Source organism: Pongo abelii, chromosome X, assembly GCF_028885655.2.
Source record: "Pongo abelii isolate AG06213 chromosome X, NHGRI_mPonAbe1-v2.0_pri, whole genome shotgun sequence".
Taxonomy (NCBI): domain Eukaryota; kingdom Metazoa; phylum Chordata; class Mammalia; order Primates; family Hominidae; genus Pongo; species Pongo abelii.
The window spans coordinates 75,109,141-75,136,414 of NC_072008.2; the positions used below are offsets into that span (position 1 = coordinate 75,109,141).

The 27,274-nt window shown below is 43.7% G+C and overlaps 5 protein-coding genes across 9 annotated transcripts in view; 3 read left to right on the plus strand and 2 right to left on the minus strand.

Moving 5' to 3' along the window:
- Positions 1 to 15,954, minus strand: part of P2RY4 (pyrimidinergic receptor P2Y4) — a 29,603-nt gene extending 13,649 nt beyond the window's left edge. Inside the window, exons 1-2 of the mRNA XM_054544692.2 lie at positions 13,566 to 15,954; positions 12,105 to 12,265 (exon numbers count right to left, since the gene is read on the minus strand). The gene's annotated coding sequence lies outside the window, so the exon portion shown is untranslated. The remainder of the gene's footprint in view (positions 1 to 12,104; positions 12,266 to 13,565) is intronic.
- On the plus strand, positions 876 to 13,121 carry ARR3 (arrestin 3). The gene is made up of 14 exons (XM_054544181.1): positions 876 to 975; positions 5,080 to 5,202; positions 7,085 to 7,320; positions 7,472 to 7,531; positions 7,708 to 7,775; positions 8,434 to 8,569; positions 8,756 to 8,840; positions 9,106 to 9,178; positions 9,543 to 9,680; positions 11,550 to 11,633; positions 11,914 to 11,937; positions 12,121 to 12,173; positions 12,454 to 12,463; positions 13,031 to 13,121. Exons 1-14 carry the CDS (start codon positions 876 to 878, stop codon positions 13,119 to 13,121), a joined length of 1,281 nt encoding a protein of 426 aa, XP_054400156.1.
- Positions 13,421 to 16,414, plus strand: RAB41 (RAB41, member RAS oncogene family). Its single transcript, XM_054544693.2, has 8 exons — positions 13,421 to 13,697; positions 13,889 to 13,947; positions 14,157 to 14,210; positions 14,619 to 14,724; positions 14,864 to 14,975; positions 15,298 to 15,391; positions 15,613 to 15,676; positions 15,935 to 16,414. The coding sequence occupies exons 1-8, from the start codon at positions 13,574 to 13,576 to the stop codon at positions 15,988 to 15,990; spliced, it is 669 nt and encodes a 222-aa protein (XP_054400668.1). The 5' UTR covers positions 13,421 to 13,573; the 3' UTR covers positions 15,991 to 16,414.
- Positions 16,415 to 17,940: 1,526 nt separating this feature from the next.
- PDZD11 (PDZ domain containing 11) lies at positions 17,941 to 21,355 on the minus strand. 5 transcript variants are annotated; one of them, XM_024240571.3, is made up of 8 exons: positions 21,243 to 21,346; positions 20,868 to 20,939; positions 20,605 to 20,704; positions 19,778 to 19,861; positions 19,465 to 19,521; positions 19,078 to 19,176; positions 18,621 to 18,681; positions 17,941 to 18,461 (listed from the first exon to the last, which is right to left on the minus strand). In XM_024240571.3, the coding sequence occupies exons 3-8, from the start codon at positions 20,689 to 20,691 to the stop codon at positions 18,427 to 18,429; spliced, it is 423 nt and encodes a 140-aa protein (XP_024096339.1). In that variant the 5' UTR covers positions 20,692 to 20,704; positions 20,868 to 20,939; positions 21,243 to 21,346; the 3' UTR covers positions 17,941 to 18,426. The 5 variants fall into 5 exon arrangements, with proteins under 5 accessions (XP_024096339.1, XP_024096338.1, XP_024096340.1 ...); XM_024240570.3 differs by having other exon boundaries at positions 21,206 to 21,289; XM_024240572.3 differs by lacking the exon at positions 20,868 to 20,939 and having other exon boundaries at positions 21,243 to 21,355.
- Positions 21,356 to 21,373: 18 nt separating this feature from the next.
- Positions 21,374 to 27,274, plus strand: part of KIF4A (kinesin family member 4A) — a 122,126-nt gene continuing 116,225 nt past the window's right edge. Inside the window, exons 1-3 of the mRNA XM_024240573.3 lie at positions 21,374 to 21,496; positions 21,776 to 21,916; positions 22,028 to 22,142. Coding sequence (XP_024096341.1) covers positions 21,797 to 21,916; positions 22,028 to 22,142 — 235 coding nt within the window. The 5' untranslated portion in view covers positions 21,374 to 21,496; positions 21,776 to 21,796. The remainder of the gene's footprint in view (positions 21,497 to 21,775; positions 21,917 to 22,027; positions 22,143 to 27,274) is intronic.

Below are 27,274 nucleotides of genomic sequence, written 5' to 3' on the forward strand. Positions count from 1 at the left end.
TTGGCACCTAGTGTGGGCCAGGGGATGTCTAGCCTCATAAAGACCAAGAAACACATTTTTCTCACACTTTTCTGGATGGAAGCCTCTGTCCAGCCTCTTTCCAGAGAAGTTCCTTCTCTCTGAGGGTTCTCAAGAGTTCCCCAGCCATTCTAGGAAGTTTGGCCCTTTCTGGAGAATACATAGTATGGTTAGTCAATGATTTGTACAAAATAGGAAGGTTTTTTTCCCCTGTTGCCCAAGATGGGCAAGAATATGGCTGAAGAAGTACCCTTGGCAGAAGGGAGAATAGGAGGTACTTGATGTGGGTGAGGTGTCTGTCTAAGGAGGAAAGGTTACATCACACTAGGTGTATATGGATGGTATGCTGGAGTGGGGTGAGAAGAATAGAAATGAAATGATTGAGCCTTTCTTCTTTCTCTTTTCCCAGAAAAGGCTCAACATCAACTGTATAGCCAACATGTCCAAGTAAGAACTCCTTCTAATCCTCTGAACCTGTGAATTGCTCCCTATCCCAATCCAAGTATTTCCCTTTGGGGTAGGGGGATTTCCAATTTCTCCCTAACTTGTGTCCTTGGATTCTACCCCAATTATCTCTACCTTTGCCCCATCCTATGCTCCTGGAGCCTCTTCTCCTAATCCTAAGAATATTTCTTTTTCTCCCCAATTCCCTTATTTCCTCTTCCCTGCACTTCCAAATCCCCTCTCCATCCTCTTTCTGGTCTTCTCCTCATAGGGTGTTTAAGAAGACCAGCTCCAATGGGAAGGTGAGAGAACCTGGCCCAGCTGGGCAAATGAGAGGGCAAAAGGGATAGGTGGGTACATCCTTCAAGGTCTCAGGGGTCTGGGTTGGGGGCTTCAGGGGAATCCATCCAAAAATGATTGTGAGAATAACATGGGAAGTTGTTCCACAACAGCTCTCCATCTACCTGGGGAAACGGGACTTCGTGGACCATGTGGACACGGTGGAACCCATTGGTCAGTGAGTCCAAAAAAGGGAAGCCTGGGGAAAGAGGAATGGAAACTAGGGAGTAAAAAAGACCATGCAGAAAAGGAGGCAAATTAAAGGGAAGAATGGGAGGAACCATTTCATGGATCATCTTCTATTTCATAGTCTGATAGTTTTTCCTGACCAAAGTGCTGTCTATCCTTCTCTCCACAGATGGTGTAGTCCTGGTTGATCCTGAGTACTTAAAAGGTCGAAAGTGTAAGTGGAAATCCTTGTTGGTCTTTGTATGTTTCAGACAGGTAACCCGATGAGTGGATTGCACCAGAGTACAAGAAAACCAGAAAGTGGCAGGAACTGCGAATGCCTTCTCAGATGGAGGCTGACAACTGGGAATTCCAGCCCAGTGTGGCCAAATTTTCTAATTGTTAACGAGGAACTGTAAACAAAGCTCAAAATAAGACTTTTAGAGGCCCAAAGTGTGAAAAGATTATGGTGTCCCCTTACCCAAATAATATTCAAAGTAAATATCTAAAGCATAAATTAAATTTTATTTTTCAAAATTACACAAAACTTACACTTGTGCTGAAATTAAAATAGCTTCTTTCAGAATTTCAGATTTTCTCTATTATTACTGGTGGTGCCCCTGCTTGGCTATTGATCTGGATCTTAGACTGCCTATAGAATGATCCAATAAGTCAGAAACCCATATTTTAATGCAAATTTCCTGATTTTCAAATGTCGGCAACTCACTAAAAGACTTTAGAAGCCTGGATAGATTATAAACTTTTTTTTTTTTCTGTTGGCTAGATGTGACCTTCAGGCTGCCATTTTGTAACCTCTGGTATACGTCTTTCCATCTCCTTTTTTTGTGTAGGGAAACTGCCTGACCTTTTATTCAAGAAAAAAAAATCCCAAACAAAGAAACAAAACAACGACCATAGGAAGTAACAGTAAGAAATATTACTCTGGCAGCAGTATTACAGATCAAGATTATGCTGATTTTTTTTATTTTTGCTGTTTTTTTCCTTTTAATTCTCACTATGGATTAACCCCACTGTGATCCAACTAGACTGAAAATTGGGTTTGATTTGAAAAAGACTCTGAATGGGTTGATGAATACTAGTTCAGATGTAACTGTTAGATATTGGAGAATAAAGTAGCCTAAATCTCTCAGATTAAGCAGTGTGAATAAGCAATCAAGTCGGTTTTAAGTATCAGAGGAACTTTGGGATAGACTCATAAATTAACCAACTTATTTAAGGTTCCCAAGTATTCTATATTTCTAAAACCTAAATCATTTTTTCACATTTCTACAAAATCTTCACAAGCTATGGAAAGAAATCTTTAGTTAAAAATATATGTTGTTCCAGGAAGAGAATGCATTTTTCCTTTTATTCTAATCTTCTTTTATGTCCCCTTAGTAGAGTTTTATAGTACTTTTCGTTTAAGTTGTGCATATTTCTTGTTTATTCTTAGTTTTTCAATATGGTTTGTTACCTCTATGAAGATTGTCTTGTTTGCATCATATTTTCTAATGTGTTTTTCTATCAAGGTACATTTGTGGATGTAAAATATGCTTACTCTATACTGTGGAGTGATAAAGGCCAGTGATAGGGCAGTATATGTGGTGGTGTGAACGAATTGTTGTTTAACAAAAATCTATCTGGAATCTCTCTCTGTATTATTTCTTACAACTGCATGTGACTCTACAATGATCTCAAAATACAAAGTTTAACTTCAAAAAGGCAATGAGAGAAAAGTAAAAAATACCTAAGGTGGTCTTGTGTTCAATTATAGCAACAGACAAAGTTGAGAAGCACACATAACAGATATTAACAGTAGTTATCTGTGGAACATGATATATTACGGTGGAGCTTTGATTTGTCTTTTTGTTTGTATTTTCTGATGTTCAGACAATTAACATATATTTTGTAGAATAAACACAACTATACATTAATAACTTTAGAATAGATACTGACTTTAAAAGAAAATAAAAACAAGCTATTTCCTAGCATGCAAAAAAAAGGATGATTCTAAACTGCTAGAGAGCCAATTAGAGCTTCAGTTGGGGGTAGGAGTTGCGTGATGCAGTTGATGTCTTAGTCTGCTGCCTTCCCAACACAGGAACAGAAAGCGATTCCAAGAACAAGTCATCTGATTAACGTCCTTACCTCAGGTGCTACTAGATCCCCTTCTGCCTCGCCCATCCTGACCTTTTTTTCTGTCTCATTCCTCATCTTTTTCATTTCTTCTCTCATCCTGCCTCCTACCAGCCACCTCTTTTCCTCTCCTTTTTACTTTGTCTTTTTCCTTTCCTTTGTGCCTTATTTTCCTTTCTTTCTCTCTCCTTTCTCGCACTATAATTGGCCATAATTGAGAACCAAGGTGAATCTATTTGTTGTATCTTTGAAAATTATTAGGTTTGTCTCCATTGCAGAAAAATTAGAAAACATAGATGAAGGAGAGACTGTGTAACCTTACCATCTTTAATCACTAATCTTTTGATCTTATTTATTCATATTTTCTGTAAAAACATATCTATATTTTCACTAAAAATGCTATATTAAAAATAATATTTTATGTTTTTTAAACCTATGTCAATATATAGAAATCTATAACTTTTTAAGTTGCCTAGTACTATATCGTATGGGGATACCACGATGCCCTGTAATGCACATCCTTTTCATACTTGTTCAATTATATCTTTCTAAGTGCCTAGAAGAGGAATTAATGGCCAAAAGGCATTCACACATTTTTAAAGCTTTCTATGCCTATTGTCAAATTGCCCTCTAAAATGCTTATACCAATTAAATCTCATTCCTGCAGTGCATGAGGCTTCTCATATTGCCCCAGTCCTTATAAACACTGATATTATCAATACTTTCAGGCTTTGCTATATCTTTTGAATATAGGTTCATTTTCCTCATTCTCAATTTTAAAAGCAAATAATCTGGTGTTTGATGTTTTGAGTTCTTAAAAATACTAAAATAAGTTGCTTTCTACTCAAGTGCTGCTGTCGGTAATTTTTTTTTCCTTTGGGTCAGAGCCCCTGATAGAAATAAGGTTATCCATTCCTGTTCTACATCTTTCCTTGCCTCAACCTCTGTCACCCTGTACTTGGACAGGTATCCCTCTCTACTCCATTCTACATTTCATTAGCGCATTTCAGATGATTTCTGTCTGCCTCTCATTTGATTTCTTTCAAATCTTAGATACCTGTTACAAAGTATGAGTTCAATTATAACTCTTCCATTTCTGTCAATATCATCATCATCATCATCATCATCCACATCTACAATTATTTTGAAGTTTCCAAAAGGATTCCATTTTTTTTTTTTTTTTTTTGAGATGGAGACTTGCTCTGTCGCCCAGGCTGGAGTTCAGTGGTGCGATGTCAGCTCACAGCAACCTCCACCTCCTGGGTTCAAGAGATTCTCCTGCCTCAGCCTCCTGAGTAGCTGGGATTATAGGAGCCCACCACCATGCCCAGTTAATTTTTGTGTTTTTAGTAAAGACAGGGTTTCACCATGTGGGCCAGGCTGGACTCGAACTCCTGACCTCAGGCTATCTGCCCGCCTGGGCCTCCCAAAGTGCTGGAATTACAGGCGTGAGCCACTATGCCTGGCCTCCAAAGGGATTTCGAATACATCAACTCCTCACAACCGTCCTGTGAGTTAAGTTGAGCACCTATGAGTCTGAGCTTTGGAGTCAGACAGGCCTGGGTTGAAATCCTGAACCATTGCTTAACAGCTCTGAGCTCACTTTCTTTGCCTCTAAAGTGGAGATAAAAATACTTCAGAGGGTTGCTTTGAGGTCTAAATGGCATATGTAGAGTTACTAGAGCAGTCCTATTATTGACAGGTGTAATAACTGAGACCCAGAGAAATCAAGGGATTTGTGCAAGTCCTATTCAAGTCCAGGTATTCTGACCCTAAATATTATTGTTTCTCTTTTTCATGATAAAATATTTATCAAGGCATAGAGAATTATATAATGAATACCCTGTACTCATAACCAAGCTTTAAAAAGAATTACAGAAACAAACTAAAGCCTCCTGTGTGTCCTTCCCTGATCCAGTTTGCCTCCCTCCCTCCCTACTTAATCCTTCTCCTCTTTCTCTCCTCCCTCGCCAGATAACAACTATCCCGAATTTGGTGTTTATTATTCTCCTGATGGCTCCATACTTCTACTCCATATTTATGTGTCTATGATCAACTTTGATATTGTCCTACACGCTTTTAAACTTTATAGAACCGGTAACATACTGTACCTATCAATCATTCTGCAGCTAGATTTTTTGTTCAGTAGCTTTTTTTTTTTTTTTTTTTTGAGACAGAGTCTCACTCTGTCACCCCCACTGGAGGGCATTGGTGCAGTCTCAGCTCACTGCAACCTCCGCCTCCCGAGTTCAAGCGATTCTCCTGCCTCAGACTCCTGAGTAGCTGGAATTACAGGTGTATGCCACCATGCCCAGCTAATTTTTGTATTTTAGTAGAGATGGGTTTTCGCCATGTTGGCCAGGCTGGTCTCGAACTCCTGTCCTCAAGCGATCTGCCCACCTAGGCCTCCCAAAATGCTGGGATTACAGGCGTGAGCTACCACGCCCAGCCTTGTTCAATAGCTTTTGAGATTTAACCATGTTGGCACAGGTCTTAGTCTGTTTGTGCTGCTACAGCAAAATACCTGAGACTAGGTAATTTATAAAGAACAGAAATTTATTTTCTCACAATTCTGAAAGCTGGGAAGTCCAAGATCAAGGCTCTAGCAGGTTCTGTTGTCTGATGATGGCTGCTCTCTGCTTCCAAGATGGTGCCTTATTGCTGCATCCTCCGGAGGGGAGAAACATTGTGTCCTCACATGGTGGAAGGGCAAAAGGTCTCCTTTATAAGGGTCTTAATCCCATTCATAAAGGAATTCATGAACAAAGAAGCCCCATGATCTAATCACCTCTTAATGGCCATCTTAATACCATCACAATGGCCATCAAGTTTCAACTCCTGAGTTATGGAGAGGCAACATACAAACCATAGGGCATTCTTTGAAGTTCTAGTTCATTTATTTTAACCTTGGTTTAGTATTCCATTATGTGAATATACCACACATTTTTTATCCATTCTCCTGTTGATAGATTTTTAGATTATCTCCAGTTTTATGTTCTGACAAATGTTGATGCGATGGCCATTACCATATGTATCTCTCCTGAACAAAAGCTCCTTTAAAGTCAACTTATTAGGTCATACACTACGAGCAGATTTAATTTTACTGGATAATCCCAAATAGTCTTCCAAATTGGTTGCATTAATACTCCCGCCAGCAGTATGTAAGAACTCCTTTTGCTTCACATCTTCATCAACACGTAGTGTTGTCAGATTTAAAATTTTTTGACAATCTGATGTGTGTGAAATCTCACCTCATTGTGGTTTTAATTTGCATTTATCTGATTACTCATGAGACTAAACATGTTTTCATATGTTATTGGCCATTCCTTCACATTCTTTGCACACTTCTGCAAGGGCTTATTCACATTCTTTGCACACTTTTATACTGGTATTATTGTTGATGTGTGGGAGTCCTTATATATTTTGGACGCTAAACTTCAGTGTGTTATATGTGTTGCAAAGATTTTCTCCCAGGCTTTCCATTTTTTTCTTTGTTTATAAAGACTTTGAATATAAAGAAGACTTGGTTTATAAAGACTTTTAACATAAATCTTACTGCAGTCAAATGTATTAAGAATCTTTTCATTTGTGCCCATAGCCTTCAATCTTTTTTTTTTTTTTTTTTGAGACGGAGTCTTGCTCTGTCACCCAGGCTGGAGGGCAGTGACACAATCTCGGCTCACTGCAAGCTCCGCCTCCTGGGTTCATGCCATTCTCCTGCCTCAGCCTCCTAAGTAGCTGGGACTACGGGCACCCACCACCAAGCCAGGCTAATATTTTGTATTTTTTTTTAGTAGAGACGGGGTTTCACTGTGTTAGCCAGGATGGTTTCTATCTCCTGACCTCGTGATCCACCCGCCTCGGCCTCCCAAAGTGCTGGGATTACAGGCGTGAGCCACTGCGCCCAGCCAGCCTTCAATCATATTACATCACCTCTCTGTGTCTTCTTGACCCAGTTAAGATTCCCCTTCCCACTCAGGCCTGACAGACCACTCTCTTCCTCCTATGCCCACAGTGTTTGTCATGTTGACATGTGCCTTTCGCTATGGCCGTGATGACTTGGAAGTGATTGGTCTGACGTTCCGAAAAGATCTGTATGTGCAGACCCTGCAAGTGGTCCCAGCTGAATCCAGCAGCCCTCAGGGGCCCCTCACAGTCCTACAGGAGCGACTGCTGCACAAGCTAGGGGACAATGCCTACCCCTTTACCCTGCAGGTACTGACCCCAAGCCCTGGGCAGGCAAGGTCTCCAGGGAAGATTAAGAAAGGAAGCTCAAGAAGGACAACAAGGGAGAGGGTTCCCTATTCCTTTTGTATTTGTTTGTATTCTTTTCTACTTCTTTTCTGATCTCCTTTTTGTCCCCTAGATGGTGACCAACCTGCCCTGTTCTGTGACACTGCAGCCAGGTCCTGAAGATGCAGGAAAGGTGAGGACTGGGTTCTAAGAAAGAGGGATAGGTAGTGCCAGGGAAGAGGAACAGTGGGACAGTCAAGACTGGAGAAATGGACAGCTAAGGAAAGAGGTCAGGCATTTTCTTATTGGCCCATGAGGAAGGGAGGACAGCACTAGAAATGAGCTCTCTTTGCCCTTGTCCCTTTACAGCCCTGTGGGATTGACTTTGAAGTGAAGAGTTTCTGTGCTGAAAACCCGGAGGAGACAGTCTCCAAGAGGTATTCTTTGGTTGTCCCCAAAAATCCCTGCCTCCAGCCTCTGCCAGGAAACAGATCCTGCTCTCATGACAGAAAATAGCCCCACTTCTAACCTCCACAGCATCATCACCACCAGTGACGCCCGGTTCTGAGTCCCCTCTGACTTACCTTCTTTGATCTAGAGCAGGGGTCAGCAAACTTTTCTGTAATGGGCCAAAAAAAGAAATATTTGGCTTTTTGAGCCCTATAGTCTCTGTTGCAACTACTCAACTCTGCTGTTGTAGTGCAAATGCAGCCACAGATAGTATAGAAATGAATGAGTGTGGCTGTGTGTCCAATAGAACTTTACTTATGGACACTGAAATTTGAATTTCATGTAATGTCCACATGTCATAAAATAGCATTGTTCTTTGATTTATTTCAACCATTTACAAATGTAATATAACCATTCTCAGCTTGTGGGCCATAGGAAAACAGGCATCAGGCCAGATTTGGCCAGTGGGCCATAGTTTAATAACCTTTGGTCTACATACTTACATTAAGGGACTAGAGGAGTTCTCTGAGGGAGGCCTTCCCCTGCTCCCATTCTTAAGCAACGATTGGACTACGGGGGTGGCATGGGAGAGGTCTGTGGGTCTGAAAGGAGGACGCTCTGGCTAATCCCTTGGTCTCTGCTCAGAGACTATGTGCGGCTGGTTGTCCGGAAAGTACAATTTGCACCACCGGAGGCAGGCCCTGGCCCCTCAGCCCAGACCATCCGCCGCTTCCTTCTGTCAGCTCAGCCCCTACAACTCCAGGCCTGGATGGACAGGGAGGTTTGTGACCCCCACTTTTTGCCTCCCACCCCAGAACCCCTTTGATGCCCTTTCTTCACTGATTTCCTACTTGGGCAGGCAGAGATGGGAGCCAGGGTGGCAATAGTGCTAAGGAAGCAGGGGTTCTAGGTCTCCATCTGCATATTCTTCCTCCAGCCTTGACATGGGTCCCTCCTCCTGCTTTAGGTTCACTACCACGGAGAACCCATCTCTGTCAATGTTTCTATCAACAACTGCACCAACAAGGTCATCAAAAAAATCAAGATTTCAGGTGAGTTTCTTTTCCCATCCCTGTGCACCTGGTCCCAAAGCCACAGGTCTTTTCCCAAAATTCTGCCTCACTTACCTGTCTGCATTCCTCTAGGCTTTCCCTCTAACATGGGCTTGTCAAAATGCATATCTTGTTTTGTCAATGAGCATGTCTTACTGCATCATGTATAGTGTGCCTATGTATAAGGTCACATCTAAGGACACTGAGCTGGGGTCTCAAGGATGACTGACTGATTATAATCATGTGCTTTTCCTGGCTTGTTCAGTTGACCAGATCACAGATGTTGTCCTGTATTCACTAGACAAGTACACCAAGACTGTGTTCATTCAGGAATTCACGTGAGCTGGTGCTGGGGCTAGGACCAGAGAGCCAAGGGGTGGGGTGGTGGGAAGAGGTCCAGGAGGCAGTTGAGGGGGTGGGGGGGGGAAGAGTGGTGGAAGATTCCAGGGAGGGATTCCCAGGAGAACTAGATGGAGGGGATGCAACTTGCCCCCAGGAGTCCCATCATGATGCTGAGCAAGGGCAGGGGCATAAGGATTTCCCACCAGAACTAATTCCTCCCAGTCTTCACAGTTAAACATGTCACCTCTCTTGGATACTCCAGTAGGTTCTTGTATAATCTTGTACAAGATGCTCTTGGGAGTAAAAGTATGCTTAGTCAGCAAGCCCAGCCTAAATTCTTCTCTTGTTCTTCTTTTGTAGGGAGACTGTAGCTGCTAATTCCAGCTTCTCCCAGAGCTTTGCAGTAACCCCAATCCTGGCTGCCAGCTGCCAGAAACGGGGCCTGGCACTGGATGGCAAACTTAAGCATGAAGATACCAACCTGGCCTCTAGCACAATGTAAGCTCAAATATAACTCTCAGCCTTCATTTCCTACCCCTCAACCATTCCACATGCTACATTTACAGCTCTGAGGGTTCATGCTCAGTAAAGCCTACCTGTTTCTTAAAGTGTCTCTAGGGCAGTGTTCAGAGACTCCTCCAGGCCTAAGGACCTGCAGCAAGCTCAATAATGCCTGTGGGACCAATGGCAGGCTTAGGTCAGCGGCAGAAAAAAAGGAAAACATGGAGAGGAAAACAATCCTTATGTTGTATAAGATTTCACAGTTCACAAAGGTCTGACATATGCACTATGTTATCTTTGTGAGAATCCCACTAAAGTAGCCTGGACAGGTGTTCTTTTTTTTTTTTTTTTTTTTTTTTTGAGACGGAGTCTCGCTGTGTTGCCCAGGCTGGAGTGCAGTGGCGCGATCTCGGCTCACTGCAAGCTCCGCCTCCCGGGTTCACGCCATTCTCCTGCCTCAGCCTTCCGAGTAGCTGGGACTACAGGCGCCCGCCACCACGCCCGGCTAATATTTTGTATTTTTAGTAGAGACGGGGTTTCACCGTGTTAGCCAGGATGGTCTCGATCTCCTGACCTCGTGATCCGCCCGCCTCGGCCTCCCAAAGTGCTGGGATTACAGGCATGAGCCACCGTGCCCGGCCAGGTGTTCTTATTCCCTTTTACACTTAAGGACCCTGAGGCTCAGAGAGAAGAAGGAACTCATTTAAAGTGGCATAGCTGATAAGTGGTAGATGTAGATAGGATTATATCACATGTCATCTGGCTCTGAATACTGTGATCTCTACAGAAGCTACTCTCTAGAAAAAATAAAGATTGAGTAGAAGACTAGGAGATGAGAAATGGAGGAAAAGGAGGACAAAAAAGGAAAATGATGCAACAGGAATTAATAGAATTCTAGGAAGTCATTCACTTGGTCCTGTGCCTTCGGAGGCCCTAGTGTTAGATGTGTCTTCCACCAAAAACCACCTGCCACCATCTGTCAAGTGTAATCCCTCCATCTCTCCGTACGTCTTATCAATCAAGTAGCTATAGACTGTTATTGCTAGAAATATCCTTAGAAATCATCCAAACTGCATTATTTTATATGTAAGAGATCAGCAGCCCAGAGCAATGAAGAGATTTTCTCAAGCTCATACAGCTTTCGCTGTCTTATTTTTCAATCAGTGGGTTTTTTACTGAACCCCTATTACATGCTCTTTCCTATGCTAAGCAATGTGGAGAATATAAAGAAGTTTAAGCCAGTCTCTGCCTTCAGTGAATTTATGGCCTAGATGAGGAACAAAGAGAGATGCAAATACAATCCAACAGTTAAATGTTAGTACATGTGGTTCAGAGTAAAAGCGCAACAAAGTTAAAAGAAGCCAGGAGAGCTGGTGAGGGCTTCCTGGAGGAGGTAGAATGAGCTAGATCTTGAAGAATGTGAAGGATCTGGATACCAACAGAGGAAGAAAAGGAGCATTGTAGACTAGGGACACAGTATGGGCACAGGCTAGAAGGTGGGAATCCACATGGCATGTTCTGATCACGGAGAGAAGATGGGTCTGCTTAGGTTGTATCCCAGGAGTTAGGGCAGAAAAGGTTAGAGAGGCTAGATAGGGCAAGGTTGTTAGGGGTCTTGAAAGTCAGGGAGAGTAGTTGTTATATTCAAAAGGTAGGCTCTTGAGCAGAGAGTGACATGGTAAAAGTGAATGTCAGGAAGAGAAATGTGGTCTCAATGGGTAGGAGAGGTTAGAGCCTGGGAGATATTCTGGGATAAGACTAAACATAATAGGGTGTGGTGATAGGAATGCATGAGAAGAAACTGGGGACTGAATGAATTACTCCTCATGCCCCCAAACACCCTAAAACGAATACTACAACCTCCAGTATTAGACCGGGAATGGACAAAGAGCTGCTGGGGATCCTGGTGTCCTACAAAGTCAGAGTCAACCTGATGGTGTCCTGTGGTGGGTAAGTGAGGGTTCTGGGTCTGTCTGGGCAGGGGCTGAGGAGTCAAGGGCTTTTTGCCTCTGTTTTTCTTCCAGTTAGATTGACCCAATCAAACCATTCCCCACCCCTTCTCTCAGACCAGGTTCCCAAACCTGTGAGCTCAGTGAGCAAGTCACTTTCCCTTCCAGAAACCCATTCTGTGGCTGGCTCATTAGGTCTTATGATCCCTCATCCCCTAGTGAAACTAGGTTGCCCCTTCTCTATTTCCCGCTGCTAATTTTGGGTGTCATTCTACCCACAGCATCCTAGGAGACCTGACAGCCAGGTGAGAGACTGCAGGGTGGGGGGACTTGGGCAAGAAGAGGAGGACAAGGGGATAAGGAGAGCAAAATAATGATTGATTCCCGAGGGTCTGAGGGCATCCAAAGACTGGAAAACTAAGGGAGGGAGGTTCAGGGATTGGGCTTGTAGAGAGAGGAAATGTAACTCCACCTTGGGATCCTTGCAGCGATGTTGGTGTGGAGCTACCCTTGGTCCTGATCCATCCGAAGCCATCTCATGGTGAGTGACCAGGTGGAACTCACAGGAACGGTTGTCCTGAGGGCTGGGGTCCAAACCATTCTGATCTCATGAATTGGAGACTAGCAGTTTGCCTGGGGATGGAATAGCAATAGGTAGGCTGGGTGTCTAGGTTTTCAGGGTAAGTGTGTGTGTCGTGTGTGCTGGAGACGAAGGATTGGGAAGTTGTGGGGGAGAAAGTAAAGATACTTCTTCCAGGAACCGAAGAGCCCCTAATCAGCTTCAGCTCCATTTTTTCCCTCCGTCTCCATGCTTGCTACAGAGGCCGCTAGGTAATGGAATACAAGATTGGGAAGCCCCATTCCCTTCTTCCCATTGCCACCCTCCATGTTATGATGATAGAAATGTGAAAATGCTTCCCTGGGGTGCTTTCAATACATGTGCAGTGGAAACATATGGCTTAGCTTCGTGTCACAGTTCGGTGCTTTTCATATGCCCTCCTTTCCCTTTCTGCATCCCCCCGCCCTCCACCTTCTGCTCTTGTTGGAATCATCCTTCCCCCTCATCCCCTTCCCATTTTTCTTTTTCCTTTTCCCCCACCCGCTCGCCCTTACTTCTTTCGTCTTTCATTCTTTGATACCTTCCCTCCTTCCCACCCCTTATCCTTATGTCCCTTTCAGTGCTCCTGGGGGACTTTTGTGCTGGGAAATTTGGGCGGGAATGAAAGGAAACAAGCCAGAGTGGCTGATGGAAAAGTGGGGACAACAAGAGGGGGCCGAGGAGCCTACCTGGGAAGCAGGGAGGGGATCACTTTTCTGGGATCAGGAAAAAAGAGTGGACATGGAGGACACCCAGAAGGGGGTTCCTAACCCTCCATTCTCTTTTGCTGCTTCTGCAAGCTCTGAGGACATAGTCATCGAAGAGTTTACGCGGAAAGGCGAGGAGGAGAGCCAGAAGGCTGTGGAGGCCGAGGGAGATGAGGGGAGCTGAGCACCTCGCTCTGGTGCCCGTCTGTGTGGGAGCCCCCACTGTAACACTCTAATAAATCAGTTTGTTCAGATGTACCCGGCGATCTCTTGCCTATTTCCTCTTCCTGGAGGGTCATGGAACTACTGAGAACAATCTTCCCCACCTCCACTCCTTTGCTGTGATTACACTATACTTAGCCCGTGCTTTTCCCCATACGCTGACCCCCAACTTCCCTCTGACACGGTCAGTGGCCATCCCTGTCTCCACCCCATGGCCCCACTCGAGTGGTCATAGGATTGCGCTGAACACCAGGCACGGTGCAAGCTGCCAGGAGGGGGCCGAGGGGGCGTGGCCGTGCCCAGGCCTGGGTGTGAAGCCAATGGCCGTCAGCCGACGTCAGTAGAGCATGGCGTGAAGTCCAGCGGCGCAGGCTGAGCGTTGGAAGCCATTTTGGCTGCAACCTACCTGAAGCGATGTCTGCCTTTGGTCACGACGAGGCCTGGATGGAGGCCGGAGGCTTTGGCCTGGAGGCTGCCGAAAGAACGGAATACCAGTCTCTGTGCAAATCTAAACTCTTATTCCTGGGAGAGCAGAGCGGTGCGGATCTGGGTTGGGCTTTGAGGACAGGGAGGAGTAATTGGTATGAAATGGGGTGGGGCATTCTCTGGGGAACCGAGTTCCTCCTCATTGGGAAAGGTTGGAGTGGGAGGAGGAGGGAGGGCTCATAGGAACTTTGAGGGGAGAAAGGGCACTGAGGGCGACGATTGGCCTGCTTATCTCCCTCACAGTAGGGAAGACATCCATCATCACCCGCTTCATGTACAACAGCTTCGGCTGCGCCTGCCAGGTAAGCCCACCACCGAGTCATATGGTACGTTTTTGCCGCTCTTCTTGCGGACTCACCTGGAGATTCTCCTCCTCAAAGTTATGTATTATAAGCATTGGGAAGTGGAGCCAGGACAACTTCTTGAAGGGTCATTCTCCACTTTGGGTTCTAAGACTGCCTCATATTGGGAATAGAGGGAATGTTGGAGTGTATCTGATTTTCTTTTGCAGGCAACTGTTGGAATTGACTTCTTGTCTAAGACCATGTACTTGGAGGACCAAATAGTGAGTGTTAACTCTCATACCACTAACCCTGCACTTCAACCCCTTAGGCCTATTCATCACAGTTGGGTAGCACCATCAAAAAAAACTGAAGCCTCTTCAAATTACCAAGCCCTATGATGTTTCTTGTTCTGTCTGCCTTCATCTAATCTCCAACATAAAGTCCAAGAGACCTTGAATCCTTAAATCTGCTGTGCTGTAGGGTCTTCCTGAATCAAAACAGTATATTGAAATTGGTTGGACCTGTCCTAGGACTATAGGCCATTTGGTTTGAGGCTATAGCAGCCACTTCTCAGGGATCCAGTCTACCTGACCTTTTGTATTCTGCCTTTATTAGGTTTGAGCTTTTTAAAAAGGCTAGTTTCTTTTCTACCTTTCCCCATCTTCTTCCTAAACATTTGTTTTATGCAGGTTCAGCTGCAGCTATGGGACACAGCTGGCCAGGAGCGCTTTCACAGCCTAATTCCTAGCTACATTCGTGATTCAACTATTGCAGTGGTTGTCTATGACATCACAAGTGGGTGTTATGCAATGTTTTATTTGAAAAGGGGATTATAAAGGGATTGATATGGAGATTGATAAAATTAGCAGAGAGGAAGTGTTCTCTCCAAATCTCTCCTAAATGTTTCAACGCTCTGCAACATATTCTCTTGCAGACATCAATTCTTTTAAGGAGACAGATAAGTGGGTAGAACATGTACGAGCAGAAAGAGGTGACGATGTTGTCATCATGCTGGTGGGTAATAAGATTGATTTGGATAACAAAAGGTAAAGTATAACTACTTCTTCTGGCATACCTAAAATTCAGTCTCTATGGGGAGGGTCAACTGTCCTCTATTTACTTGGGGAGGAGTTACCTTAGTCCCCTCTGCCCCCTACCAGCACGGCAGGATGGAAAGGACAGGGGGGTGTCCCATCAGGGCACAAGGATATGTGGGGGGTATAGGAGAGAGTCCCCACCCTGTAATCAGAAGGGTCGTGGGTTTAAGGCTTCTAGGGTTCCTGGCCCTAGGTAAGCATCATTACACCTCAGAAGAATCTATCCATATCCAATAACTCTGGCCCTTTTCATCATTTCTGATTCGTCTAGACAAGTCACTGCAGAAGAGGGTGAAGAAAAATCCAGAAACCTCAATGTGATGTTTATTGAGACCAGTGCCAAAACCGGTTACAACGTGAAAAAGGTTAATACTTGTTTCTTTCTATGATACTTTAATTGCGCTCTGTCTGTAGCTACCACCACTGTTTACTCTTTTGGATAACCTTGGCTTATCTTTTGTGGGATGGGGGTCAAGGTTCATCTCTCCATCATGTATCTCAAAGGCCCTGAATTATCCTAGCCTCTGAACCTGACCTTTTTTTTTTTCCCTTTTTTTTTTTGGTCCCCATTCACACACACACACAGCTGTTCCGGCGTGTGGCTTCTGCCTTTCTTTCTACAAGAACTTCACCTCCACCAAAAGAAGGGAGTATCCTTTTTCCTAGCTTTGCTGGGGTAGGGAGTATACAAGTAGAGAAGGTAAGTTTCCTTGCTGAGTTGATGCCTGAGTGGTACTTAAGGGGAAAATGGGACTAACTTTAGCCCAAAGTAGTTCCTTCATTTGCCTTTAGGTGAGAGGGTTTGTAAGATCAGAATTCCTCTTCTACATCTCCTAGAAGCTGACCTTGGGTGTTAAGATTTGACTCCAGTCACCTCACTGTATTAGCTTCCTTAACACACACTTCAGCGGTTGAAATCGAACTGGAATCCTTCGAAGAGTCAGGCAACAGAAGCTATTGTTGACAGCTTAGGCTTTCTCTGCCTCATTTGATGGATTTCTTACATTTGGGCTTGCCATACCAGTTCTCCTCCCCACCTCGTTTTATGATACATGGCCACTTACTCTCTTCCAATTCCTAGGCTTGGGGTAAAAACAGAACTCCTGAAAGTGCTATCATTTTTTCCTGACTGCATCTCACAACTACTGGGTGGAAGCTTCTTGCAGCACCTGGGAGTTCTACTTTACCTTCTCCGACAGCTAAAAGACATCTGTAGAGAATACAGTTCTACAGCAGCTGACATACTTCAAAGGCCAATACAATTCATTCTCCACTGTTTGTTGTTGTTTACCTACACCCTCAATAAATGGTTCTTTAACCTAAGGCTGTTATTGCTTGTGCTTTCTCCACACTATACCTATATTTCCACAATGCAATTAACTCATGTTGGTGCCCTAACATAGAACCAATCCAAGTATTTCAAACGAGAACCAATTTAAGGCAGGAGGGTTTTTGCCTCTTAGGCCCATGGCACCTGGCTGGGACTTTTTACCATGTTTTTCATACTTCTTAGATACAATGTTTTAAGACCTGTTAACCACAGGGAGAGTCTTGGACCTCAACATTCAGCCAAGTCACCCAACATGCCTTTATGGAATTAACTAAGCTACTATTTTCTTTCTTTCGTGGCCAATGCGGGGCATGGGGTCAGCAAATAGGAGGATAGAACAGGATTTCCCAGGAAGCATAGAGACAGCTACATTAATTCTACCTCCAGCTCTGCTCTCAAGGGATGCTGCCACCTAACAATAGCAGTGAGGCTCCAGAAGAGGTATGTCAGTAGAGCTAGGGTGGGATATATAGGAGGAACCAGACCTTCCTCATACAGTGTAGTATTACTATTTAGAACAGTGTTTCATACATTTGAAGACTTATTTACTTATTTCCTTTGCTTCTTTAAAAATCCAGATTTCCAGATTCCACCTCAGACTAACAGAATCATTGTCCAGTAGAAGGGCCTATAATTATATATTTAAGCTCCCCAGGATTCTTTCAAGGCAAATTTTGGGACTTCATCATAGGGTTACATCACCCCACACCACACTAGAAAACTTTTTTTCTTTGAGACAGTCTCACTCTGTCACCCAGCCTGGAGTGCGGCGGCGCCATCTTGGCTTACTGCAACCTCCACCTCCAGGGTTCAAACGATCCTCCTGCCTCAGCCTCCCGAGTAGCTGGGACTACAGGCAGTGTCCCACCACGCCTGTCTCATTTTTGTATTTTTAGTAGAGACGGGGTTGTACCTTGTTGGCCAGGCTGCTCTCGAACTCCTGGCCTCAAGCTATCTGTCTGCCTTGGCCTCCCAAAGTGGTGAGATTACAGGTATGAGCCACCGCACCCAGCCTCACACTAGAAAACTTTCAATTCCAAATGGGTAATTTAAACATGCCAGTGGCGATGGCATAGGCATGACCAGGAATTTTGTAATGGTGGATTGGTAACTAAAGATCTAGGAACATGGCAGAATGTTATTTGGGGCTGGGGTGAAGAAAAGGGAGAAGTCAGCAGTTAGCACTGCTCAACTTACAAGTTGGAAATTGTGAACCAATTGCTTACTGCTGCCTCAGAAAAGAAATGCATCTAAGCCCCTTCCTTAGTTTATGTTCCAGATCAAAGAATGTGGGAAAGGAGAAGAGAGAATTATATTACTACTGTCCCGTGCTGAGAAATGTTCAAAGCTCCTAGGGGAACGGGCAGTTTCTTTCAGTGCCCCTCACTCTATATGCCATTCCTTAGTTATACTGTGGTTAAAGTTCCTCGGCCTCTCTAATGTTCTGGTCAGACATCATAGGTAGTTGCGAGGAAGGTATAGTATTGCTCTGTTCCTTCCAGTGGCTCCTCTCTTTGGAAGAGCTTTTTCTTCCCTCGATAGCATTTTACATCCAATCGGTAACATTCAAAAGTCACACCAATATTTCTTCAGCATTGTGTTTTACTTTTTGGGAGAGAGGCTAGGAGGAGGAAGGGGTGAAAACAGGGTCTCACTGGAGTCTCAAAAATGTATGAATCCTCTGGTAGTACAAGGATGGGATAAGATGGCCAGGGAAGTCAGATGGAAAATCCCCAAGATTCTTTTTGCTACTATTTCTATAATTGAAATATGACATATGTAAGGGACTAGTGCATGGTATTCAATAAACGTCAGTTGTCTTTCCTAACTAGGTTCCTCACAGGCTACGTTATGCCTAGATATCATCAACCTCCTTTCAGGGAATGAAGCTCACCTAGAAAACTAGGGAACTAAAAGTGCAATATGGTTTGGGTAATGCAGTTGGTTAGCTGTCTCCCCATCCTCCCAACTCACTATTCCAGGGAGGGGCTGAAAATAGAAGTGGCTCCCCTGAAGTCTAGTTAGCATGTCATGGCAGAGTCCACATGAAGGGATGTGGGCTGCAACTTTCTAGTGCACAGTCCTCTCTTTTTGGCGATGATAATCTGAAGGAAAGAAGAAGAAAAGGAGGAACAGAGCAGGTTATCTTCACGCTTGAGCTCCTGATTCCCTATTCCCAACTTGTAGGGCCTCTAGTCATCAGTATTTAAAGAGTTCTTACTTAGGGCCCTGTCAGGAAAGTGAAAAAAGAAAGTGGCACTTACTGTAGGGAAAGAAGCGCACACGCATGCTGATTTCACGAGCTGTCTTCAGGATCTCAACAGCCTGGAAGGAACACAGCAGCTTGTACAAATGAAGAGATATGACCCAAGACAGAATCATAATAGGGGGAAAGGGATTTGCCACTCCAACCTGTGTGTCACTAATAGCTGCTTCCCTCCGGTACTTTCCCAGGAGAGGTGCTTACTTTCTCTCTCTCTCTTTGTTTGTTTGTTTGTTTGTTTTTGAGACAGGGTCTTGCTGTGTTGCCTGGGTTGGTCTTAAATTCCTGGGCTCAAGTGATCCTCCCGCCTCAGCCTCCTAAGTAGCTGGGATTACAGGCGTGTACCACAGTGCCCAGCAAAATGCTTTCTTATTAAGTTACAGATTAGGCTACTCTTGTCCAATCTGTCCTATTTGAGATGGCTTCTTGCAGCACCACAGCCCAAGTACTGTGCTCACCTTGCTGTGCTCAATATCTTGGAAATCCACATCATTCACAGCTAGAACTTGGTCCCCTTCCTGAAGTCCTGCTCTATGTGCATCAGAGTCAGGAATCACCTGTTGGTAAAGAGAGAATACATGTGATTGGGACACGATAATTTCAGAAGACTGTCAGTGAAATTTGGTGCAATTCAAATGTAAGGTGCTATTGTTTTTCTGTGACAATGTATGCAGACGGATGGCCTGCCAAATGAAAAGTTTTAAGTGGGAAAGGGGGTGTCTCCATTATACCCCTTCTATGAATCCACTGAGTCATCCTCTCAGCCCTTGGGACATTAGGGTTCTGCAATCTGTTAATTTAACAAAGGGAAGTAACAATCCATATTGCCTACTGGGCATAAATACCTTGGAGATGAAGATGCCTAGCTGGGAGGCCTTTCCTCCTCGGATGTTAAATCCCAACTGTAAGACAAGAGCACAGAATGGGGGCTCAATGGAGACCACAAACACAAGAACAACTAGTAGCATCATTGTACAATAGCTCAGCTCGTGTGTCCCTGAGAGGAAAGTCAGAAGTTGTAGAAGTGTTATCTCAGCTTTTCTGTCCACAAGAAGGAAAGTTTCCTTACATCTGCACCTGCTTTCCAATCCATCCCCCTAACACTGCCAATTTCTGGTATGGACGAATCTAGCTCGGAATAAGGTTTCACAAGTTCACCTGAGCTCCAGGAGGCTTCTTCAGTGTGATGGTTCGGGGCAGAAACTGGGTCAACTCATTGTTGTAGTCTGGGTGGTGTACCCTCTGCAAGACACAGCAACCCCAGAAATTTTACCAGTCTTACTTCACACCTACCTGCATCTGGAACACTAATGAATTATCCTGAAGTCAGGAAAAGGAAAGGTCATAGACTTAATTTAAGTAGAACAGATAACACTGACTAAATAAGTAGATGGATAGCACTGGGACAGCCCAGTAGCTCCCCATTTCTTCATTTTTTTTTTTTTTTTTTTTGAGATGGAGTTTTGCTCTTGTTGCCCAGGCTGGAGTGCAATGGCTCGATCTTGGCTCACCACAACTTCTGCCTCCCAGGTTCAAGCGATTCTCCTGCCTCAGCCTCCCTAGTAGCTGGGATTACAGGCATGTGCCACCACGCCCGGCTAATTTTGTATTTTTAGTAGAGACGGGGTTTCTCCATGTTGGTTGGGCTGGTCTCGAACTCCCAACCTCAGGTGATCCACCTGCTTTGGCCTCCCAAAGTGCTGGGATTACAGGCATGAGCCACCGCGCTGAACCTCTTAACAGTATGGAAACGAAGGCTCCAAATTTCCAGAATTAACCGGTGTGAACAGACCCTAGCAGGAGGCTTCCATAAAGAAGTTCCCAATGGGTCCTGTTGCTCAGAATCCAGCTTCTGGGTCCTCTGGCTACAAGTGCTAAGATTCACTCTCCATTTCGCCTTCTAACCCTGCTATCCTACCTTTCATGCATCATCTCATGCCCAGGGGGAAAAAAATCTCCTACTCAAGAATACAGATGGTTCCCACCTCATGAGGAGGAATCCATGCTGGAGGATTCTCATAGGCAGGCAAGAAAACCACCGGGTAGTCATCATAAGGAATACGGCTGTCCATCTCGGGCAAGGCCCTGGAAGAGTGAATCAGAACAGACAAAAAGTGGTTCAAAAGGGAGAGCAGCCCAACAAGTTTCAGAAAGCAGCTCCAACCCATTCCAAGGCAGTCTACAGGCCCAGCCCACATCTAGGTGTTAAGGTTGGAGGAGAGAAGGAAGAAAGAAGAAAACTCTTAACTTAGCTAAACATCTTCTGGATGCCAAGCAACCTGCCAGGTACTCTAGAAAGAGGACCTCATTTTTCTCAATCCTGCAAAACAGATGTTACCGTCTTAAACCTGGAGAAGAGGAAATCAGGGTCGAGTCTAAAAAGATCTACTTTCGAAGCCCAAGGGAGTGTTAACTATCCGCAGGGACTCGGGGCAAGGCACCGCCCCACATTTCCTAGATGTGATTAGTAATGGTAGGGTCCTCAGATCGACCCTTCCATCACCTGACTAGCCACCTCCCACGTCCCCGCCCCACATTCTGCCTGAGACCCGCACTCTCAGCCGCATAAACGCCGCACCACCTCACCAGTGGGCAGTCCACAGCGACCTCAGACTCCACTCACCGCCAGCTCAGTCTGGGAACCGGAAGCGGATGCTCCGCAGGGTCGAAAAGAGGCCGGGCCAGGGTGCAACGAGCTGACCCTCCCCTTCCCACCGCGCCGGCCTGCGCGCGCCGACGTACGCGCTCCGCCCTCGGGCAGTCCGCACTGCAATTGGTTGGCGTCTCCGGGACGGATTTGAAACTTGGCGGTTAAAGCTCCGGCTGGGACAGGGCGGCGGGAGACCCAGGGAGAACGGGGAAGGGACATTTAGTTTGGTGAGTTACGGGGGCACACCTTAGCTCAGAACCTGTTTTTACCCAGTATCCTAGGGCTTTGGTTCTTTGTCGCCGTCCCCGTTGGAGTTTTTTCTTTGCCTTTCAGAAGCCCGTGCACTCTCTTTAGAGTGCAGGGCTGACGGGCGGTCCAGCCCTGGCCAAGTCTGAATCTCCCAAGGCAGTGTTCCCGCTGAGGAGGGTCGGAACCGGGGAGGACGCCCTCCCACCCCTGCTGACCTACTAACATTCATCAGCGAGCCTTCTTTTTCCCCCTCGCAGAGACGGTGCTGAGATAGGATCATGAAGGAAGAGGTGAAGGGAATTCCTGTAAGAGTGGCGCTGCGTTGTCGCCCTCTGGTCCCCAAAGAGATTAGCGAGGGCTGCCAGATGTGCCTTTCCTTCGTGCCCGGAGAGCCTCAGGTGCGTAGCAGAGTCCAGAGTCTGTGTCTGAACAGCTGGGGCCAATGGTAACGAGGGATGTGGTCTTGCCTTTCATTTTTAACCTTACGCCTTGTCCCTTGCCTTCTCTAGGTGGTGGTTGGTACAGATAAATCCTTCACCTACGATTTTGTCTTTGATCCCTCTACTGAACAGGAAGAAGTCTTCAATACAGCAGTAGCGCCACTCATAAAAGGTGTATTTAAAGGTGAGGCGATTTGATTCCTGGAACATAACATATATATTCCTTGAGCATATACTATGTGCCAAGCACTGTGCTTGGGCACTGCAAATACAGGAATGGATGAATCATGATTCCTGCCTTCAAGAAGCCCTTAGCCTAATAACATTTGTGAAAGTCTCTGTACCCTTGAAGCTAGCTTTATTCTGTATTTGCTTTATGTGGTTCTGTTCATCTTTGACTTGTATATGTTTGTGTTTATCCTGGAACTTCATTAGATTATAAACTCTGTAGTGGTTGCTGATGGTGATAAGTGTGCCAACCTACTTGAGGCTCAGGCACTGCAAAGCTTGTTGAGGGATTCAGGTGATAAATAATATAGCTTCGAGGCCCTGAAGGAGTTCAAAGTCCAGGGGGTAGGAATGGAGATAGATGACTACATAAATAATTTTGAATATATAAAAATTTTTAAATTTTTTTGTACCTATCTTTTAGAAGAAAAATTTTTCAAGTTAAAAATATACAACAGAGTCAGTCCTATGGAAGTAATAGCTCTGCTCTCATACAAAGTGGTATGAAAAACAAAAGGATGGCTCTAACTCTGCTTGGGGAATTTGGGGTGAATTTCACAGAGTGGGAAAACTTTGAGATGGGTCTTGAATAATGAATATACTTCTTTTAGGTGGAGAAGGGGAGTGCCTAAAGCCTCTGAATACTATGACCAGTTAATAATCTTTATTGGGGAAGCCAAGTCTTTAATGCTGTTGAAGACCATAGCAGGGTTCCAAAGAAGGGAGCAGTGCCTGAGAGATGTCTAATTATTATTCTAATACAGTGGTTATTCCAGATTCAAAACAGAGGTTCATTTAAAAAAAGTAGAATTATGGCATGCTAGTGCCTTAAAGTTGAAAGAGACATTTGTATATCACCTAGTTTGTTTTTCATCCAAAGAAAAATGCGTTCTAACAATATCTGTTAAGTGAACTGCCAGTGTCTAAAATTTTTTTGACAGGGAACTCACTGACTCACAGTTGAGATTTGGGTTTTGGACAAGTCTAATTATGTTATTAAGATCTTTATATTGAGATGAAATTTGCTTCCTGGTAATTTCTACCCAGTGATGTTAGTTCATCCCTTTAGAAGCCTTCTAGGCAACAGCTATTCACATATTTTTTCACGTTTTTTTGTTTAATGATATGGCTCAAGGAACACTGAAATTTTTTGTTTCAAAATTTTAAGATATTAATGCAATAATTCAAACGTATAGAACGTTGCAAGAACAGCATAAAAAACATTTTTTCGCTGAACCATTTGAGATGAGTCGTTGGCCTGATAACCCCTCATACTTTAGTGTATATTTCCTACAAAAAAGGACTTTCTTCTAAGTTACCACAATACAACCATCAAAACAATAAAATTTTCACTGCTACATTACTACCATCTATTCCTGAAACCCCATTCAAGTTTCACCAATTGTCCCAGTAAATATTTTATGGCAAAAAGATCTAGTTCAAAATCACGTTTTATTTAGTTTTGCTGTCTCTTTAGTCTCCATTCTAAAACAGTTCTTTAGTCTTTGTTTGACTTTTATGATTTTGACATTCTTTAGTCTTTTTTTGACTTTTATGATTTTGACACTTTGAAGATTACAGGCCAATTATTTTGTAAACCTTTTCTCCATATTGTTTTGTCTGGTGTTTACTTATGATTAGATTCAGGTTGTGTATCTTTTAGCAGGAATGTCACAGAAGTGGTGCTGTTTTCTTCTCACTGAAGCCTATTGGGCAGCACATGATTTTGATTTATTCTATTACTACTGATGTTCATTTTGATCATTTGATTAAGGTGTTAATCTGCTGGGCTTCTCCACTATAATCTTTTTCCTTTTTACATACAGTATTTGGAAAGCCGTTAAGTGTTTCTACCTAATTCTCTTCAATTATCCCCGCCTTTCCTTTAGCCATTCCTGAAACAATATGGTTTTCAGACCCTTCACTATCTGGTCAGATTCCTCAGGCTATACCTCCACAGCTTAGTAAGAGCACCACAGTTCTACTTTTATATTCTTAACTTGGGAAACTGATAGAATTAAATTATGTTCTTTAAAGGCAACATAAAGTAGAAAGTGATTCCAATATACATGTGTTTGCTTAACATTGCCCTCGGTTGCAAAAACAAAGCCAATTATTTTTTATAGTCAGCTCAACAGCACCCTCTTGTACTCTGAACTCCTGGTACCACAGAGCCCTGAGTATTTTGTAAAAACTACTAAAACCTCGTTTCCCAAGTTATTGCTATCTGCACATATCTGTGATATTGCAGAAAATTATGGAATGTTATTCTCTTGCCCCATAGTCATGCCAGCTGATACCAGCAATCTATTACAGTGAAAATCTCAATTTAGCATCTTCTTATGATCCTTCATTTAGACCAACAAGTTTTTTCAAAACTTCAAAGTTTTCATTTAGATTAAAACATTGTTTCAAAGTTTAAAGGGTTTTTTCCTTCAGACTGCAAAATTATCTTGGTAAATAGCAGATAACAGCTTTAACATAAATATGATGATCATTTAACAGAGAAAGCTTGCTTTGTGTTCCTTGACAACATGTCTGCCACACTAATAAGGGACAGACTTCCCTAAGGTCATTATTTTTTTCACCTTGAAGTAAATTTGCATTTGTAGTTCCTTTTAGGTGCCATGCTTATAGTTTTAGAAGCTACTACCGTGCAATTAAGTAGCAAGTTATAATTATGCATCAGTTAACAACAGGGATACCTTCTGAGAAGTGCATTATTAGGCGGTTTTGTCATTGTATGAACGTCGTAGAGTGCATGTATACCAACCTAGATAGTATAGCCTCCTATACACCTGAGCCTACTGCTCCTAGGCTACAAACCTGCAAAGCGTGTTACTGTACTGAATACTGTAGGCAGTTGTAACATCATGGAAAATATTTGTGATCTAAGCATAGAAAAGATGAAGTAAAAATACGATATGAAAGGTAAAAAGTGATACACCTGTATAGGGCAATTACCGTGAATGGAGTTTGTAGGACTGGAAGTTGCTCTGAGTGAGTCAGTGATGAGTGGTGAGTGAATGTAAGGGCCTAAGACATTATTGTATACTACTGTAGACTTTATAAACACTGGATACTTAGGTTACACTAAATTTATTAAACATTGTGTCTTTCTTCAGTAATAAATTAACCTTCACTTATTATAACTTTTTTACTTCATAAACTTTAATTTTTTAAATCTTTTTGACTTCTTTGTAATAATACTTAGCTTAAAACACAAATACATTGCACAGTGGAATAAACATTTTCACTCTGCATCTTTATTCTGTAAGCTTTTTTCTTTTTAAAAAATATATATATTTTTACTTTTTAAACTTTTTGTTAAAAACTAAGACACAAACATACACATTAGCCTAGGCCCACCCAGGGCCAGGATCTTCAGTATCACTGTCTTCCACCTCCACGTCTTGTCCTACTGGAAAGTCTTCAGGGACAATAACATCCATAGAGCTGTCATCTCCTATGACAACAATACTTTCTTCTGGAATACCTCCTGAAGGACCTGCCTGAGGCTGTTTTACAGTTAACTTTATTTATCATAAATAGAAGGAGTATACTCTTAAAACTGATAAAAAGTATGGTATAGTATACTAAACACATAAACTAGTAACAATCATTTATTATTATGAAGCGTTACATACTGTACATAGTTGGATGTGCTGTACTTTTATATGACTAGCAGTGAAGTAGGTTTCTTTACCCCAGCATCAACACAAACATGTAACATGTTGCACTGCAATATTATAATGGCTAAGTCAATAAGCAACAGGAATTTTTCACCATCGTATATACATTCCACATGATTGAAATGCTATTATATGGCACACAACTGTAACAATTGAAGTTAAAGTAAGAATAACCTGTCTATTGTCTAATTGTTTCTTTATAAAATCTTGCTACGGTTGTTTCTCTTCCTCTAGCTTCAATCCAAACTTTGAATTTACAGGATAAAACGAAAATGCCCGCTGGGCATGGTCGCTCAAGCCTGTAATCTCAGCACTTTGGGAGGCTGAGATGGGCAGATCGTTTGAGGTCAGGAGCTCGAAACCAGCCTGGCCAATATGGCGAAACTCGTCTCTACCAAAAAATACAAAAAAATTAGCTGGACATAGTGGCGTTTGCCTGTAGTCCTAGCTACCCTGGAGGCTCAGTTGGGAGGATCGCTTGGGCCGGGGAGGCGGAGCTGTGATTGCACACACTGTGCTGCAGCCTGGGTGACAGAGTGAGACCTTGTCTCAAAAAAATGGGGAGGGGGAGTGCTGAGTAACTAGTAATTTGGATTATCTGACAAGAGAAAATATAAAAACTAATCTACAAAATAAACATTTTTACCAGAACTAAGCCCAAACAGAAATATACTTTTTTTTGAAACCGAATCTCCCTTGGTGGCCCAGGCTGAAGTGCAGTGGCACGATCTCGGTTCACTGCAACCTCCGCCTCCTGGGTTCAAGCAATTCTCCTGCCTCAGCCTCCCGAGTAGCTGGGACCACAGGCGCCCACCATCACACCCAGCTAATTTTTGTGTTTTTAGTACAGATAGGGTTTTGCCATGTTGGCCAGGCTGGTTTCAAACTCTGACCTCAAGCGATCTGCCCGCCTTGGCCTCCCAAAATGCTGGGATTGCAGGCGTGAGCCACCGCACCTGGCCAATAAACTCAAACAGAAACATATTTTATGGGTCTTTCTGCAAACAGTACTGATAACATAAGTGATAACGAAAAACACAGCCTCTGTTCAATAGTGCCTTCTATTTAATAATTTAAAAAATACAAACGGGGGAAAAGAAAACACAAAAAATTTACCATCCTATGGCTTGGTGCGGTGGCTCACGCCTGTAATCCCAGCACTTTGAGAGGCCGAGACGGGTGGATTACAAGGTCAGGAGATCAAGACCATCCTGGCTAACACGGTGAAACCCCGTCTCTACTAAAAATACAAAAAATTAGCTGGGCGTGGTGGCACGTGCCTGTAATCCCAGCTACTCGGGAGACTGAGGCAGGAGAATCGCTTGAATCTGGGAGGTGGAGGTTGTAGTTAGCCGAGATCGCACCACTGCACTCCAGCCTGGGCGACAGAGCGAGA

Bases quoted from the DNA above. Each gene is read 5' to 3' on its own strand.
- ARR3 (XM_054544181.1), top strand. From the start codon at position 876: ATGATTGTGAGAATAACATGGGAAGTTGTTCCACAACAGCTCTCCATC. The intron at 9,681-11,549 runs GTAAGCTCAAAT...TACAACCTCCAG, and splicing joins AACCTGGCCTCTAGCACAAT to TATTAGACCGGGAATGGACA. The intron at 11,634-11,913 runs GTAAGTGAGGGT...TTCTACCCACAG, and splicing joins CTGATGGTGTCCTGTGGTGG to CATCCTAGGAGACCTGACAG.
- RAB41 (XM_054544693.2), top strand. From the start codon at position 13,574: ATGTCTGCCTTTGGTCACGACGAGGCCTGGATGGAGGCCGGAGGCTTT. The intron at 14,211-14,618 runs GTGAGTGTTAAC...TGTTTTATGCAG, and splicing joins TGTACTTGGAGGACCAAATA to GTTCAGCTGCAGCTATGGGA. The intron at 15,392-15,612 runs GTTAATACTTGT...ACACACACACAG, and splicing joins CCGGTTACAACGTGAAAAAG to CTGTTCCGGCGTGTGGCTTC.
- PDZD11 (XM_054544694.2), bottom strand. From the start codon at position 20,817: ATGTGGGCTGGGCCTGTAGACTGCCTTGGAATGGGTTGGAGCTGCTTT. The intron at 19,862-20,604 runs GTGGGAACCATC...TGTGTCTTGCAG, and splicing joins CATGGATTCCTCCTCATGAG to AGGGTACACCACCCAGACTA. The intron at 18,462-18,620 runs GTAAGTGCCACT...TCTTTCCTTCAG, and splicing joins TGTGCGCTTCTTTCCCTACA to ATTATCATCGCCAAAAAGAG.